General features: G+C 35.1%; 1 protein-coding gene across 1 annotated transcript; it reads right to left on the bottom strand.

Moving 5' to 3' along the window:
- Positions 1 to 11421: 11421 nt before the first annotated feature.
- Positions 11422 to 19473, bottom strand: LOC110455539 (transmembrane protein 196-like). Its single transcript, XM_021505724.1, has 5 exons — positions 18938 to 19473; positions 15807 to 16005; positions 13677 to 13733; positions 12597 to 12860; positions 11422 to 11969 (listed from the first exon to the last, which is right to left on the bottom strand). The coding sequence occupies exons 2-5, from the start codon at positions 15951 to 15953 to the stop codon at positions 11607 to 11609; spliced, it is 831 nt and encodes a 276-aa protein (XP_021361399.1). The 5' UTR covers positions 15954 to 16005; positions 18938 to 19473; the 3' UTR covers positions 11422 to 11606.

Raw genomic sequence — 19473 nt, forward strand, 5'->3', positions numbered from 1 at the left:
ATGTCCTGAATCTTCTAGAACTTAACATGTAATTGGATATAGATAGGAGAATATGTTTGTTTTTATTTTCATCACATCTCTCACAACCATTTAGCATGACATCTAATGATAAATGGTTGTGAGTTTCATGGAATATATTCTGAAAAAGTACAATACGATCTTCAGTGTATTTGATACAATCATGGAAATAATGAAATGCTGTTTCAAATCTAGAACCACAAGAACATGCAGAGGACTCAGTAAGATAATCTTTCTGACGGTCATTATTTAGGTTACTGGCCTCATTTCTCAACTGACAAAGAATAATATTAATTTCCCTATTTCCTAAAAGCTTAAAGACATCAGTTGTTCTTGTGTTTGAATTTGGAATAGGTGTTATTAACTGTTTGAACTGATAGGCGGAACGAATATTTTGAAGGTATGAAGCGATATTAGTTATTTCATTAAACATGGATGGAAAAAAAGCTATTAGAATAGTTAACAGCTGGACAAAGAGGAGGATCAAATATTCTAACTGATCTAGGGGATATCTAGCTAGTGTGGGATCAGGAAAATGTGACTCAGTGATTTCTTTCAGATAAGTTTCATTATTCATAATCAGCATCATTTTATGTCATCAGCAAACAGTTTAATTTCATGAGAAACACAGTCAACAATATCATTAATATAAAGTAAAAACAAAAGTGGACCGAGAACCGAGCCCTGTGGTACCCCCTGCATTTATAGGCCTGGATGTAGATATATATCCCTCAGTTAACACTCTTTGTTTTCTGTCATCTAACCAATTTCTCAACCAACAAAGAAATTTCCCTTTGTTGCCATATACTTGGAGTGTATGTACCAGTCCATCATGCCATACTCTATTGAACGCCTTGCTTATGTCACAAAAAACAAATTTTAATTAATTCTTTATACTGGTCAGGACATTGTACAATATATGATATACTGAAAGAAGTTGATTTATAGTAGAGTCCTTAGGCATAAATTCAGATTGATGCATAGTAATAATTCCATTTGAAGTAAGATAATTAAACATGTACTTATATATTTTTTTCTATCATCTTACTAAAATATGAAGTAATAGAAATTGGCCTATAATAGGAAATTTCATTTGTTAAACCTTTTCCTTTATAAATAGCATTAATATTAGCAGTTTTCCAACTAAGGGGGCTAACTTCTGTTTGTAGTGTCTTGTTGAAAAGCAATGTTAAAGGAAGAGAAATGAATGTTCAAGTTATTTATTATTTTAGGTTCCATGCCATCGGCTCCAGCTGGTTTATTACTATTGAGGAGAAACAATTGGTCATGGACAGCTTGATGTGTTATTGTTATGTTTTCCAAAGAGTGGGGACAGTTAATTTCAATATCAGGAATAGGTTCAAGATTATCAGAAGTGGTAGATATAGAGGTTAAACACTTATTAAGAGAATGAAACATTCATCACATTTAAGAGGGGGAATACAGTTACATTTATTATTTGCATTTAAAACAGTTTTTGCAATTTTCCACCAGCTACTTGGAGAAATATTTGTATTAGCTAATGATTTTTGCATATTTTCAATATAATTATTCTTGGCCTCTCTTATTTTACTAATGACTTCATTCCTGATATGTCTGTAGTTTTCCCAGTGACATGGTACGTTACTTAAGGTCATAGAAGTGTATTGATAAACCGAAGTAGGAAGTACATCCCTAGTTGAAAATCCAATGTAGGGAGACAGTATCACAATTTCCGCATATTCTAATGTTTAATATTAAACTGATGAATATTGTATGTTTATTATTGACAGAACAGTGTTTTCTCTCAATATTGAGTATTTCAAAGCAATGCAGGCATTAATTCATGGTTTTTTTTTATCAATGAGCCACATGTATCCATTTTTAAGTACTTCAGGAAACCGGCTACTTATTTCACTACTGTGAAGTTTTTTAAGAAAGATAACTCTTACCTGCAATTACTATGTGCATATAGTTTTATTATAAAATGTCAATTTTTAATCGTTTATAGATAATTTATTTGACATAATTTCAGCATTTATTAAATTGATATACATTAATGCAATACTAATCTATGGCAGTATCATATTTATTGACATTATTTTGCCAAAAAATGTGTCTTTAATTTTTTTTTCAAAAGTCACTCCTTTTTACATAAATTTCCATTTAAATTCCTTAACATTATGACAACCTATATTGCTTTTGTGGCAGAAAATTTTCTTTACTTCAAAGCAATATAACTATAAAATTTGAAGAATTTCTACTGAGAAATGGCGACACAATCCTATTACCTTAACTTTGCTTTTCAATGTTCCCTATTTCTTTGTCTAATTTTTTAATCTAGTTTCATTTGTCATCCACTTTTTATCTCTAGGCCTTACTGTAACATTTATACTAGGAATACATTCGGATATTTGTTGATTAATAGCATTACAAAGAGTAATATTAAATTCATTACTATCTTGAAATTCTAAGATTGCAACCCAATCAATCATATTTATGTTCCTATTCATTTTTCCAGAATCTGCTTCCCGATGGAGTAATATTTATTTTTTCTGATAAGATTTTTGTTTAAAGACATCAAATGCGATACTGATTGGAATAAGATAGTGGTTACTACAAGTTAGTGGAAAAACAGATACATTTTTAATTAATTTTAGACTATTAATTTTGAGAAAACGATATCTAGTGAGGTGGAAGATGTTTGAGTTATGCGTGTGGGTTCATCAACATAGTTTACAAGATTATGTTTGGTCATTAATCTACCAAGATGACTATAAGGTTGTAGGTTGTAAGTTAATCATGTTTACATTAATATCACCTGTTATGACTATTTTTAGATTAGTATTTATAGCTCTCTCAAATACAAAGTCTAGTGTTTCCCAATAAGTTACAGGCATTTCTGGTCTATATATACAACATAGTAAGAATTTACGAGTCCCAATACATACTTCAACCCAAATTAATTCTACATCATTATGTTCCAAGTGTGTTCGTCTTTTAGTAAAAATAGAATTCTTGTGATAAATTAGTACTCCACCACCAGGGCCTGATCTTCGGTCTAGTCTGTCATGTGAGTAGGAATCTGTAGTGATATCAGAATCTAATACTTCAGGAGAAAGATGAGTTTCTGTTAAGCTCCAGTCACACATTCAGGATTTTTACTGCCATCCTTGATAGGACCAATCCCGATTAAAATTTGTCAAATTCGGATCAAGATCCTGTGATTCGTGGCTGGATTTTCACAAATTTGTAAAAACATCTATTTAATCACGACAACAATCAGATATTGTTCAGGCAGCGTGCTGATTCAGCCGTTTCCAGCCGAATTCGTCCCGATTATCCCATTCTCAATCCTATTCTGAACCGATTTGTATGTTTCACATAGTAAAAAATGACCGAATCTCTCCCAACAGCGTCCCGATTCTCCAGAATGCGATCCGACAGAGATCAGACAGTGATCCGACAGTGAACCGACACTGACAGAACACATCCGTTAGAATACCGTTTTACGCGATAGTCCCGTCCTATCAAAGAATCGTGCGACGGCGGATTCTCACTCTAGCCTCAGCAGTTCTACACGGAGCATCGCCGTCAGTCATTAAGTTAACTTCCGCTGTTAATTTTAAAGGCCAGTGATATATACAAGATGTGACACAAAATAGCATAGTGCTGTGTCATTTTATTATATGGACTTTATTCACGGCGAGGGTTGATCATCCTCATTTGCCAAGGTACAGATTTAGCGGCAGAGTTGAGATAATGTTTGAGATACTGTCTCTGATTCTTCCCCTGCATTGTTGCACGGTTAGCACCCTCAACATTGACAACGTCAGGCATGTTTCGGCCCAATCTCCATTTTCCGGGTACGATCCTTGCGTCCTCGACATCTTCACAATCTACTTGGTTGATGTTCATGTTTGGGTAGCGTATTCTTATTAATTTGTGGAGACAGACACAAGGCTGTACGATGATTCTCACATTGTCAGGAGTGTGTTGCATGGTAGACAACAGTATTTGAAATCTCTGAGCCAATATGCCAAAGGCATTTTCCATAACTCTGCGTGCTCTCGACAGCCTGTAGTTAAAGATCCTTTCTTCTACTGTCATGTTACGGAAATGAAAATGCTTCATCATGTCCTTTCTCAGTTGAAAGGCATTGTCAGCAACAAAGAAGTATGGGATATTTCTGTCATCTCTAGGAAGTGGTTCAGGATCAGGAAAGCCAATGGTCCTGTTCTGCGTGCGTCTGAAGCTGCTCCATCTGGCCCAACATCAAGCCAGATAAATGTATAGTCCGCACCTACGAGGGCCATCAGGACTATGGAGAAGAAGCCCTCGTATTTATGATAGGTAGATCCGGTATTTGGTGGGCACTTGCACGCAACGTGCTTTCCGTCCTATGCACCGCACGCATGTGGGAAGTTCCATCTGCGGAGAAATTCATTTGCAATTTCCTTCCACTCCGCTGGGGTAGTGGTGAAGGCGATTACATGTGCAGCGTACTCATTAATGATGGCTTGGCAGACTTCAGGGACAAACATTGACATGGTGTTACTGGGAACCCTAAAGTTCCACTTTATGCTGCTGTAACTGTCGCCGGATGGCGTGGGTATTATTGCCGAATTTCGTATTAATTACGGAACTGTTCCGGAACGGATTCGGCAAAGACGGTTCGCATTCGACAATATCTGGACGCAATCTGGACACGATCGGCAAAAAACGACGGCAATGAAAAATTTCTCCATATCATGCCCGCTCCACAGGACACCGACCAGATAACACAGGATATTGTTACGATTTGTATCCGATACAGCAGAATCTGTCACGACATAGTCACGATTGTAATCCGACTAAACAAATCGGCTGAGTTTCCCGAATGTTACGGGACGCACCTAACTGTCGGGAGTTCTTGCCTGACCTCTCCGGACCATTCCCGATCCGTAGGACTCTGTTACGAACGTATACGACTGCGTTCAGACAATGATAGGACATTCCAGATCATTGAGAATAGTAATCCGACTTTTTCGCTTTTCGTGTCGTAGCGCTGTCTGATCTCAAACGGGAGCCATAATCGGCACTGTGTGAACGCCGCATTAGACATATTATATCATTATTATTTAATTCAGCTTCTATAGTATCAATTTTATTTCTTAATGATTTAACATTTAGGTGAGCAATTTCAAGACTGCATAGAGGCCCCGGATTAAGTTCAATGTCATTAGAAATCAACAAAAAAATATGAATTGTAATATGAAAACATACATTTTTGAGACTAAACACATACTGGGAATTAAAAATGGCATTAATTGAGACAAATGAATGATGAAGAAAAAAGCTGTTCCTCCGATTTCCAATGTGTCCCATTATTAGATTGAAATTCTTTGTATCTATCCATTATCAAACATTATTATTTGTAACAGGTGGGGGATGAGACATGTGGTACATACATATATTAAGAAGTACTTTTCATTACAAAGTTCAATCAATACATTATATAGGATCGGTGTCCCTTAGCCTGTTTCGGACCTCTTAGTATTCGGATTTATATCTTATTTTAGTCTTACGGTCATAGATGGAATGCTACAAAATGGTATCTTCCCGGATAATGTATTATTCTTTTGAGCCTCTCTTTCCTACTGCAGTTGGGTTTTCCCATATAAAGTAACATTCCGTTAACTTCCGATTGGATAAAGTTGTAGAACAGCAGGACACTTCCAATGACCAGGTACAATGTAGCTCAATCAGTAAGAGCAGTTTTCTAATCCCGATATAACCTATAACACACACACCCACACACCCACAAGATTTTACACTGACTATAATTGATCATATTTTGTTTATTTCATCTTCATTGTTCTTCATAAAAGTCCCTTAAGGTATGGTTTTCTTTCAGAAATGATTCATTTAAGATATAGTCATGCCGGAAATATTAAAGGGAGAGAAAATTTAAGCACAATGCTTTCATGTTTGGAGGTCAAAATTACCGTTCACAAAAGCCATGATTCAATATTTATCACTTAAACTGAAATTGAGAAAAGTATTAAAGGCTCTATATGTGTGCATGTTAGCCACATTTCAAATGAAAACAAATTATCATAAGTTGTTTCATGAAATAAAAATAAAATAAAATGAAAATTGATATATTCCCTGTAATTAATGTACAAACAAATTGTTTCGTGAAAAAATATTTTTCCTCTGGAAATGTGTTCATGGTAACTGTTCTATAGTTTACAACATCTTAAGAAAAAAACGTATTTAGTTCTTTTCCACAACCTTAGTAAGACCCATAAAATCAAATTTTCACTTCGGCCACACTTCCTTTTAAAGAAGTCATAATTTTCATTAAAATCATTTATTGACTGTATATGGACAGTATAAACCTAGTCTGAATCTTCTAGATCATTTTTTTAAGAATATCAACAAACAAATAATAAGATTAATCTAATAAACATGACCGAGAAAGTCGGGATTGCGACCCCACAGTATTGATGACTTGCTAACGATATATTGACAACGCCACGGGTGCCACAAGTGGGGCATAGCACAGTTACAAATGTACCATTTCGAAACAATTGATTTCGTCTCCATATGTACTCATAACATTAAGTCTATGATATCTGAGCTATCATACAATAGGTAATGGACAATGAATGAATGAGAATCTAAAGCGATAAAACACACACTGGGATACCTACCAAAAGTATCCGTGTTTCATTGCTGTCATTAGTGACCTGTATTTTGTCGTATTAGCTGCAATCGGAATCATTAAAGACAAATAACTATAGTACATAATTTTGAATATTGTCATATGAAACATGCTAATAATAAGATGATCACAATTGTCTCCTTTTCCCCCATCTCAGTGTTGTTAGGTTTTTTATCTAGGAATAATTCATATCAGCTTCTTCTGCTTATAGATCATGGCATAGCTGATTCGCAACAACAGAGCTTGTTATATGTATCAGCTGTTAGATGTATCATACAAATCAGGAAATCTAACAGTATTGCAGTTCAGTAGGATAAGGGCGATAACCCTTCGATTGTTTACTGGAATTGGAATTCTGTTCGAAAAACAGTTTGTTTTAATCTCATTTGCACAACGAAAACATTGAAATGATATATACACTATTTATGATTTTCAGGTTGATATAACCTACAAATACAAATTACGTTTCATTGGCAATGTACCTTTGTCATAAACAGTCATTACATATTCTAGCTACAAGTTATTAATAATTTGCGTTGAAAGGTATTTGTCCATAAATTTTCTTTCTATTAATCTTCTTCCCTAAATGTTGTATTGTAAAACTATATTGATATATATTTTGTGTTTATCAGTTATTATGCTTGATAGCTCACTTTATTGTTACCAATTAACGAAAATGTTGATATTTGTTTTGAAAATATAAAAATGCAATTTTTTCAAGGTCTTTTGTAATAATTGCACAGTTGAACCAGTCTTTAAAACAAATCATTTTAACGTAGAATTTTCTTGACCTACTTATTTTTTCGATGTGTTTGTTCTGTATTTTTTATTTGTTGACATCATTGACAGGTAGAATGATTATATGATATTGATTCATACTATGCCCAAGGTGCGAACATTTTTCACAATTAAAGAAGAAAGATAACCCTTGCTGACTTCAGAAGTTCCAGTAAGGTATCAAATATGGTCATGCCTTGATTTTTTCACAGAAATACTCGAATCTATTTGCATGCTTTAACAAAAAAGGAATGTAACACATAAATCCGAGAGTGTTACACGTTTGGTTATATAAGCCGCAAGTAATTATTCACTAGTTTTACCCTTTGCACTAATGATGTGTCCTAATTTGATTAAATAGCCAAAAGATGCAGTTAATATTTTCTTTTACTTATTTCAGACATTGAATTACCAAGTTTGAAATAGGTGCTGCCTTCCTTCAAATTTTCAGTAATTAATGTTGTACGGTAGAAATACGAGCGACCCTCAAATGTCAAGGATATTATGCACCAGATTTATAGGTGATCATTATGTCACTTCCCGCAATGCAAATGATACCCTTCATGTACATGTTTGCCACATTTTATTATAAGTTGTTTCATGAAATAAATTTTATTCAATGATCAAAATTACCCACACAACTCGGGTCTCTTTCCTAATAATGAAAATGGATATCTCCTGTAATTGATGTACAAACTAATTGTTTCGTGAAAATGTGTCTTTCGGGTTTTTTTCTGGAAAAATATCAAGGTTACTTTTCTGTATGTTATAACATTTTAAGATCTCATAGTGTCGTTAACAATACTAGATTCTGATATATTATTGTGGGAAATCAGGACATAATGACGACTCCAATAAGTTTTAAATGCAGACAGAAGTAGAAAACCCTGGTTAAATAGTGCAATAATACGCAAGATACATCCTTATAGTCTCGACAATAATGTGACATATTAATTAAATATGTGGAAATGAAAGTTTACCATCGGGTCAGTCGCCAATTTTAGTGAAGTCACCATGATTGATGTAATGCTCGTAACATCATTAATATGTAAAATGTGAAAATGAAAGATCGGAAACCTCCCTTAACAGAACTAGAAGCATTAGAACTGAAAGTCTCTATTCCAATATAGATTCGGGTTAAATATGTTTCCTCTAAATATAACAAAAATGTTGAAAACCAAAAGTATTGCCATATGGACACTACTATCAGCAGTGTACTTTTTCTTGTTAGCAGTATAATATTTAAGAAAACGTTCTTCGTTCTATTAAAAACAAAATATTTGTCTCTTCGTTTTGGAACTGAGACGTGGCATAAAGGAATGGTGGCATATTATGTGAATAAATCAAATATCCAAATAGAAGGCGTTATTTCAGACAGATGATTGAATTACTCGTGAGGACCTTTTTTCTCATTTTCTCAAACTTAATTTAGTAATCTTTTTCAAGTCTTTTTGAATGTGAATTCTATGTTGATTGCTTTATTTATTTATTTAATTTTATTTAATTTATTCTTGTTATGTGTCATCAATTTGAATGATATTCTTATATTGTTTTTGAGCTCATATGTTCTCCCTATGCATCGACGATACGTTTATTTGATTTTGTTTCTTTCCACTCCCTTAAGTGAACATGTTGAAAATTCTCAATATTGTTTTATAAGATGAGCTGCATGAAATACTCACCTAAACATCTCTGTCTTCTTTGTCCTAATTGTCGGCTTTACTATCGTTTTGTTGCAACTGTGATATTGTGTACCTCTTTTATTTATTTGTTTACCGTTGTGCTAATACTCTTTTTGTGCTAAGATGTAAATTAATCAATATAAGAACGTTTAGCGCACATTTAACTCAATAGTTAATGAGTCAATAATAATGATATACGCGTTGATACACTAGTGTCGTGTGTTTTGCAACATAAATTGTATAGCTTGTGAGCTGAACAGATGTCATGTGAACCAGGTCGATTGAATGTAAACAGAAATGGATTTAGGTATTTCTGGTGTTGTATCAGGTGTATAGAACATAACTTAATTCGCAGTATGATGTCTCTGTTTGTTTAATTCCATTTAATTGACATAGATATATTGAATCAAGTCCATATTTCATAGTGTTTCATTGATTTCATATGAATGAATGTATACAATTTGCAGTCTGGAAATGGAAGTGTAGTGATTCCTACATTTGTTTTGAGAGTTTATATACACTGTTCATATGCCGTCATTCTTGACGACTTGGATATCCATATATATTCTCCATATATCTACCGATTTTATGAAACAAAATGTCATGAATAAAAAATAAAAAAAATATTAAGTGAATTTAGTTCATGTAGAATGTAGAACCAACTCAATTGAAGAAACAAATCGTGCACTGGAAAGATCTGTATCAAAACAAACGTTTCCATCTATAAGACTTTTTAAACACTACTGTTTCCCCAAACCATCAATTCGTAACACATCACGAAATATTTAAATAACCGTATTGTCTAAATTCTTTTATATCGCGTTTTCATTTTCTGCAATGTTTTTTTCCCCCTTTTAGATGCGCTACAGGAACTGTCTTCATATTAATGGCTAGACAAATTACAATCAAATTAGACTCGAAACTGAGTAGATAGTATGGGAAACTATCAGTACTACAAATTTAAGGACTTGTTTTGTTAAAACAAAAATGTGTTGTGTGGAGAGACCATAAATATGTATTACATTGTACATCAACACAAGGACCACAAGATAGAGGGCAAAGTGTGATAACTAATATAAGTGTGGTCAATATGTTCTGATCTTGTTAATGTTATATAAATATATGTATGAATGTTTTATTATCCTCAGCAAAGAAAATAATGTATAAAATAAAAGTAAATTGTTCCCAACATAGTTTAAATACATAATGAATGCAGCAAAACTGAACTTTAACACTAAATTAATTAATCTGTAATTAAAACATAGCATGCTTTCCTCATACATGTACTCTTGGTGGGATTTAAGTTCAGATTTATTGGTCAAGATAATCGACATTACGGGACATTAAGTGGTGTATCTGGTACGTGGGAACACTTGTGCATGAATGCCCGGGGAATGTATAGCACTGAGTATATTCAAAACGAAAACTATTGCTAAATAAGACATTTATGAACAATGAAAGTCCTTCATTATTGTTCGAGGGGTCAACGCATGGTCTCTCAACTCTGGCTGTATTTAATTCTATATATCTCTTTTGCCGAGCAGATATAACGTCAAGACTTATATAAATCTGTAAATCTCACAAGTTCTTGATTCATTGTTTCCACTCTAAAACAGAGGCGATAATACAATGTTTTGAAATTTATTATTATTGTGGAACTGTATATGGTTGATAGGATGAGTGTCATTAACATTTTAACATAATAAAAAGTTACTTTGAATATAGAAAGCTTTACGTGAATGTTTTTCTTGGTTGTATCGAGTCAGTGAAGACATTCTGATGCTCTCGCAAACAAAATGATAGACATAATTATTATGTGTTAAAGAATATATGTCCACGAAATCTACCAACTCATTACGGGTTTTCTGTAGAATTGTGTTTTAGTAAATATTTACAATAAAAGCGTTCAATAAACCTGAAGCAATCAAACACCGCGAAATATTCAAAAGTCTTGATAATTATCTATAATCATTTGACAGCTTACCACATTAGAAAACCTATATAAATGATCTAACAACATTGAGTCAACTTTCGAAATTTGTCCTGGTCGATGCAAACCTTTGTCAATTCAAACGGTTTTTTTGCATCACTACCTTATAGCTTAAGACTGCATTAAATGTTCCCATTTAATCCCCATAACTTCAAATCCAGCTTGCGTCGGCCTCTAAATGTTGATAATAGTCAAGTATAATATTATGCTGATAATGTCTCTGAAGATGAATAAAATAGGAAATTCCACAAATATCATAACAAATACAACGATTTTATTAACTTCATCATCAACTTCAATACTTTTGTACTCAAATTAACGAAAGGACGAATTGGTATGCATTTCTCCATGTCTGGGTGTAGTTTGGCAAATTATTTTACCACAAGGAAAGATTGTATTTTATCTACTTGCATTGTTGGACGAATTTGATCACGTTTTTGGGGCAGGCTGTTCAATGTTCGACTTCCGTGTCCTCGTCACTATCGGAATCCTCTTCACTACACTCACCAAGAGTATCCTCCATTGTTACAGACATTGGCTCGCCATCTGAATCTACTTTATAAATGTTATTAGTGGGTTCCGCTATTGTTGTAATATCTGCATTGGTGTATTCAGTTTCACATATAACACCGTCAAACTCCCCGACGTTTCGAAAGTTGGTTTCTGTGTGAAAATTGCATTTGGTATCCATGACAACATTGTACTGATGATCCTCCATATCAATGCTGATACCGCTTTCGTCTGCCGTGTAAGTACCCTCGTCGACATCTGCATCGAATGATCTATTTGAACATTCAAAGGCATCTGTGTCTTCCTGCACGTGAAAAGAAAGTCACATGAGTTCGTCCTCTGACAAATACTGGTGCGCACAGACGGACAAACAAAATGGAGATGAGAGACGACAGGGTGCGGATCCAGAACGAGGAAAGCATACAAGATACGAAAGGCAGAGACAAGCAGAGTCACAACAGGAACAGGTTCTTCTACCGAACATTCTACTCATCTAGCGGGAGTATTCTCTATACACTTCTACGTCATCAGTCGGGTGTATGCTTTCAGATACGTCATTGAGTTGATTACGTCAGTGACGTCATATAAAAATTATTTATATTTACGTCACTGGTTATTTACAACATATAACCTAGAAACATAGAAACACAAGAATCTGCTTGTTCTTAGATATACATCGGTGATGTATTAATATTTATAAAAAGTCAAAGGTCACCACACGATCAAATACAAATCATTAACACAACAAATATGAGACTAATACACAGGTTACTTTGATTTCGTTATCGTAAACCTTTCGTAAAATGTCATGGAAGAGTCGATATCGTCGTTGGCTGATTATGTGAGTATTCATGGGAGGCTAAATAGAAGTACTATCCTTTTGATCGAGGAGAGGTTTTGTCACCACAACGATGTCCTTTTGGCCAAGTACCTTAACGTAGAACATGCCCTCGCGCTGTTTCGACATCTCCTCCTTGGCAATTTTTGCAATACGACAACTGAGTACGGTGGAAATGAGACAAACAAGGCACTCCGTGCCTGCTGCCCCCAGGGCTACCAGAATGAGCATGTCCTTGACCGCCTTCTGTATCGTCTCTCCGTCCGTTGTGTGGTTCACCAGCCCAAGCCTCAGAAGCTGGATACTGACGACAGCCGTTACCATGGACACAACATTAAATGCCGTAAAACACATTATCTGAAATTAGACATTTAATGTCGTTTTATAATGAAAAGAAATGTGTACTCATCTGACTTGAAGTTATTGTGAATAGATTGGATTGATCACAATATCTGTTATGACCTACGGGAGATTGCGTGTTCAGGCGTGTCTGGTTTCATATAAAAATGGAAAAATTGATTTTGAAGCTTTGAAAACATCATCAAACAGTCCCATAGGAACTAGCTGATGCGTCTTAGAGACAGATGATTAGGCCATGTACGCTGTAACCAGAAGTTCTTAGATCGATAGACAAAGGACAGAGGTGCGGCGCGCTAAAGATTTCTGTTTCTAAAACCTAATCTTGGCAGTCAATATGTTGTGTTTGCGTCCAATTAGGCCTAACATAGCTAGTCTGAGCCTGGCTGGTCTTAGACAGGTTGTATGTCGAGTAAGCCTATACTAGAGAGGATAGATAAATCACTGTAGATCATAGTACACCAATGTTCCTGTTTTCCCATTACCGTTTCATTTCCTTGTTTTTTATAATCAATTATTTAATGCACTATAGCGGTAGGTAGTTAAAGTATTATATACAAAGATACAGACTGTACTTTACTGTATATGGATCACCATCCGTTCACCACCTCAGAATAATTGTATGGATAATAAAAAAAGATATGATTGATTTTACAAGAATATGTATTTATTCGAAAAAAGTCTTAACGGTCTAACAACATAACAGGGTCATATAGGGTCACATTATAGAAAACGGACAAATGAATATATAATATATGAATTAGTTGTCTATGCTATCAATGACATATATTTGATGACATTACAACTAATGCTTACCACATAGGATGATTTTCTCTTGGCACACAACACGCCAACAATCCCCGTTATGATAAACTGTAAAGATAAATACGTCAGCTTTATAATTCTCTAGCTGCGTGTAGCATATTTGCAATTCGTTTTTTGGATTCAAATCAAACCTACCAACTCGAAACATTTTATTATGAAAACCAAAATATTGAACTTATCGAATCGGGTCTTTCTCTATTTCATAAGGTAATATAACACGCGATATATATCGGTCCATGCTCTCCATTACTTACTGACTAAATTATAGCATCAAACGGGTCGCCTAGGCCTTATTTCATGCTATGTATATACTTACTAAATGATAGCATCAAACGGGTCGCCTAGGCCCTATTTCATGCTATGTACATACTAACTAGATGATAAAATCACACGGGTCGCCTAGGCTCTATTTCATACTATGTATATACTAACTAGATGATAGCATAGGACAGGCAGCCTGGGGGCTGTCTAATACTATGTATATACTAACTAAATGATAGAATCACACGGGACGCCTTGGCCCTGTTTAATGCTATGTATATTCTAACTAAATTATAGAATCACACGGGTGGCCTTGGTCCTGTTCAATGCTATGTATATTCTAACTACATGATAGCATAGCACGGGCCGCCTAGACCCTATTTAATGCTTTGTATATACTAACTAAATGATAGAATCACACGGGTCGCCTTGGCCCTAATAAATGATATGTATTTACTAATTCAATGATAGCATCACACGGGTCGCCTAGGCCATGTTTAATGATATGTATACACAAACATAATGATAGCATCACACGGGTCGACTAGGCCCATTTCATGCTATGTAAATACTTACACAATGATAGCATCACACGCGTCGACTAGGCCCTATTTCTTGCTATGTTTATAATAACTTCAGGCTAAAGTATGAGAGAACAAGGCACCTAATCAACAAAATGTTTGAGTAATCGGGAACCTTATTATTGACGTTGACTTCCAACTTTGATTTAAATTCTGTATCGATTTTCAATTTAAAAATAAAAGTAAAGGTTACCATACAAACAGGAACGCAAAAAAGGGCTGTCCAACGATTTGCTTAAAACGGAAAATAAAATGTTTCATTGACCTAATGAAAACAACCAAGCGATATGGAGCTTCCTTTAGTTTTGACCATAAATATAAAGCTTAAAATGCATTTTCTTAACGTTTATGATTATGTCAAAGTTGCATACACACATGTTCCGATCCTTTATTACTTTAAAAAAGCCGAGAGATTAATACGTTTAAAAGTGAAAGTTACCTATCTTCTTAATTCTATTTCTTGACTTTGAGTTTGGATTTAGTGTTATATGTTGACGAAATGATGCTCTTTTAATTCCAGATTTCGTCTTCATTTGAACTACGTTGTTGCGTTGTGTCACGCCCCTACAGAAACGAAACAGCTGAGAAAGATACTTACGTGTTACATTAACTTATATTTGATCAAAAATTAATAAAAAGAAAAGGTTATATGACGTGTACTATATTTCGGTCCATGCTCTCCATTACTTACTAGATTATTGATAGCATCACATGAGTCGCCTAGGCCCTACTTCATGCTATGTACATTATAACTTACGGACTAAAGATTTCGAGATCAAGGCATCTAATCAACAATGATGACGCAAATCTAAGCATTATTGGAAAACCTAGCAATGGCCTCAGTAAATTGGAAATTCGAATAAATAGAAGAATGGCCTTACGAACGTCAATTTGTGTCTCCTTTTTATCACGTCTGTATAATGGATGAGGCCGCGTTGTCAATTTATCAATTGGTACCTTGTAATTAAATACCAGGTTACCAGTGTGTATTCAACAGGTTATAAAGGTTCTATATTTTGGTAAACGACCAACACGTTCGTTGTCTTATATTTTATCAAATAACGACCTCATAGTTCATGCTTAATTACCGAAAGTCAGTAATATTTTTATTATTTTCATTTTAAATTAATAGACGGAAACAAACTTTATTACAGAATGTCTATAATTACATATTTATTAGTAATTTAGTCACTGAATCTTACATTAATTCAATAATTTAAAAAAACTTTGATAACAGAACAAGATGCATTACATTACGTAAATTAAGAATCATACTTACGAATCCCCCACTCCATATAGGTGAGACACGATGCGCTAGCCATACTTCTGACTTAATAGATGATACAACACCCAGAACAACACTCAACAGACCAAGTAGAACATGGAAACTGGATGTGACGTAAACGAGAATTATGACCGGATGCATGGTGGTAGATATATGATGCAGTTCACTTTCTTCGGATGAATCCTTATATCATCTGGAAAATAAAACTGCATATAGGCAATATCATTCCCATTTAGATGAAAGAAAGTTAAAGCATTTATTAAGCATTAGACCGGAGTAACCTTGAGCTAACTATTGTGAACGATCTATTATAAATATTGATATAACTCCAATATTCAGTATGTGTAAACGGAGAAGATTTTAAATAATAACCATAAAAACAATACTTCAAAGAAGAATGTGTAAATTCCCTTACAAATGTTGAGTGTACAAGTTGAATCGAATAGCTGTTATTAGGTAGCTCATTTGTCAAAACTAGGAATCAGAAATCTTTAACACTTCTATGAAATCTAATTCAGTCGAATGGCAAATGTGTTGCAATATGAACTAAACAAGACAGACGCTAGAGTTACAATTTGAAACTAAAAGAAGACCTAATACATAATGATTAAAAGGGATAAATTGATCTTTATTTTCGCCAGTTAATTGTCGAAAGAAAACGCATCAAATACCATGTGATGTTTAAAATTCTATAAAGAACAAGACATCAACAAGGAAAGAAAAACACCAACATACAAATAAAAAAGAAATGGAGGCCAACGTGCCATGTATGGCGGTCGTCACAATATTCCAGGGGCACTTAAGGACCACGTACGCGTTCTCATTATGGAAAACAACAAAAGCCTAACGTGGTCAACATATCAATGCTAAATTGAGACTTAGACGTGATTCTGAAGCAGTAGTAAAACTATTTCCGTCCAATCCACTCATCTTAATGCCATTGACGTCAGGACTTTATATCATTTGCAGGGCATTCACTCTTATCTGAAAAAGACTTCAGGTGCGCTCAGCATCTGAAGCAGGTCGACACATATTACCATCTGTCTATTCCCATCGATATATCTCCATTACAGGTAATAATAATGATATAGACCTGTGTTTTAAGATGATTTTTTTTTGTATCGGATGTCGTACTTCAGTGTGGTCATTGTAACTGATAATGGTATGTGATAAAAGTAATCTGAGCAATAATTACAAGGGTTAGCTTTTTTAAATATTGACCCATTTTCACAAAAATATGAATCACTTTATTCATATAACTCTAAATAAAATATGTTCTCTTGTTCATTTAGGTACCCCTGGTAGACTGTTCAAAACCTAGCCATTGTAAACCACAGCTGGGTCTAAGTGTAATTTATGTCTTCCTATGAGGCCCTGTAACTGAGGACACCGAGAAGATCAAACACTCTTCTACTACATATATTGTCTCTGTCTTGTCTTTTTCCTTTTGTCTACGTTTCTTTGAGGTGTTTTCTCATTAGGCGTCTCTGACTTTTATTATGTCAGAAAAACGTGAGCAAGACGGATGTCATGCAACAGGTTATCACATTGAGGAGCGGTGCCTCTTTAAAAACGGTCCAAAAAAAAGTTTCCCCATCATCAGAGAACACTGTCTTATGACATTGATTATTGCAAAACGATATTAAAACCAAACAATAAACAAGGGGTTTATTAAAAGTTGAGTTTCACAATATGGGGTTTTTTCTGTGTACATTTGTTTATACAGCGGTTTCCGGTCTGAAGCTTTTATTTTTTCATTTAATAATAAAGAGTACATGTTACATAAAACATTAAGGGGATATAAAAATGATAAAAAAAACTAATCCAAATTTACAATTGATGAAACTAGGTCAGTATAAACAAAGGACAGATCTGAATAGAGAATATGTGGTCGGGACTGGTAAGAATCATCTGCTGCACCGACGACACCCGCCATGTAGGTTAAATCCATCGATACCACGTCTCCAAAATGAGAACTGGGGCAGTGATTACAAACATAATAAAAACCAACCTCCATGTCACAAAAGGAAATATAATCTTTCCAAATGAGATTATGATGATGGACCATACATCTTTCCTTTAGCCTTCATCAGCCTGTGTCTTTCGAAACAATGTGTTTTAAATTTGTCCATCAACAGTCGACATAAAAAAAAAAAAATACAGATAATAATATAAACATCGTCAAGAAGTGAGGCGTAAAAGTATTGGAGCTCGACGTCTGTTACAAAGGCGACAATAGGAACTGGGGAGACACCAAAACAAATGGAAAAACATCATGAACTCCTTCACAATCCGGATATAAAAACAGATGAACAAGGGCCCATTTTTGCAATGCATTATAAGCTTAACGACTACTTAATGCACAGGCACAGTACATTGTTAAAACGTTGTTATTAAGTAATATCAAAGGATGTTTGTGATGGCTTAACGACGCAGAGGGGTCAGTGAGGTCCATTACATGGTAGAAATGGTAGGCCCGTTTAGAAAAGAGTTTGGTTGGGTTGAAGAAAGTAGATGTAGATCCTTTCAGGGACATGTTATGCCACACAGTGGGTTCGTTGTGCCTTTTCGTCTCCCTCCACCACTTCGAACCCCATCCCAACTCCACCCCTACTCCCCATCCCGAGCCCCACAGGGAACAGAAAAGGCGACATTAGTAAGACCCAATACAGGGGAAACGATCATATAGGATCGTGCAGACCTGTCGTCTATTACTGAAATATGAATATAGTAGTGAATACAAAAAACGATAAGTGTATTTCAAAGGTATATTAAAATCTGGAGGCTGCAAACCGACACACATAAATGGGGAAAGAATAAGTTCCCTTCGAACTTGTCAATAATCATCGGGACACACCAGACATTCCCTCAGTAGGGTTAATCTACAATAGCAGTGGACATATGCATTTAATTCAAAAGGCGTAATAAGATGGTTAAACCACTGCACGTAGAAATAGAAGTTCTTCTCTTTGCCTAAATGCGCTACATGAACATGAAAAATTCAATCACACTTGCGTAAAATATTCAAGTAGTACAAGGAACTTCTGTGATCACTGTATGTACATGTGTTGTGACAGGTAGACGTGCTGGATGAGGTTAATGAGGACATTTTACATTTGACTCACCTTCTGGCTGTGGACGTGTGAAGGAGACACTGCATCATAATAGGACAGCAATGTCGGGCAACAAAGATTCCGCCATCTTGCCTTGGCAGATATTTACATGTCTTGGAGGCTGATTGTGAGCAGTATCGGAGGTTTGTTGACGAACAGCGTATGAATACCGATCCAACAAACTCTTGTCGTCTGTGCACGTTTCACCTACCGATCGATATCGTTCTTAATCAAATGAAAGCAACTCAAAGCAACAGGACATTCAATAGCGGCGAGGTTCCAGCAACAAAACGCTCCGATCGATCCCATTGATCCAGTCACATAGGAGCATAAGTCCTTCGCCTGTCGCTATTAGGCTTCTCGCCAGGCACTTAGGTTTGTCTTTATAACAGTCTGCATGCAAATCCGGGATTTACCATTTTGACTGATTCCACAAAAAACATGTTTCTAAACATGGTGGCTTCCGATTGCTGCCTCGCTACCAAAGCTGAATATGACCTGTATACACCGCCATGATGTTGGGTCTTCTCAAACGTGAAATGCGCCGA

Source organism: Mizuhopecten yessoensis, unplaced genomic scaffold (genome assembly GCF_002113885.1).
Source record: "Mizuhopecten yessoensis strain PY_sf001 unplaced genomic scaffold, ASM211388v2 scaffold8261, whole genome shotgun sequence".
In the NCBI taxonomy this organism is placed as follows: Eukaryota; Metazoa; Mollusca; class Bivalvia; order Pectinida; family Pectinidae; genus Mizuhopecten; species Mizuhopecten yessoensis.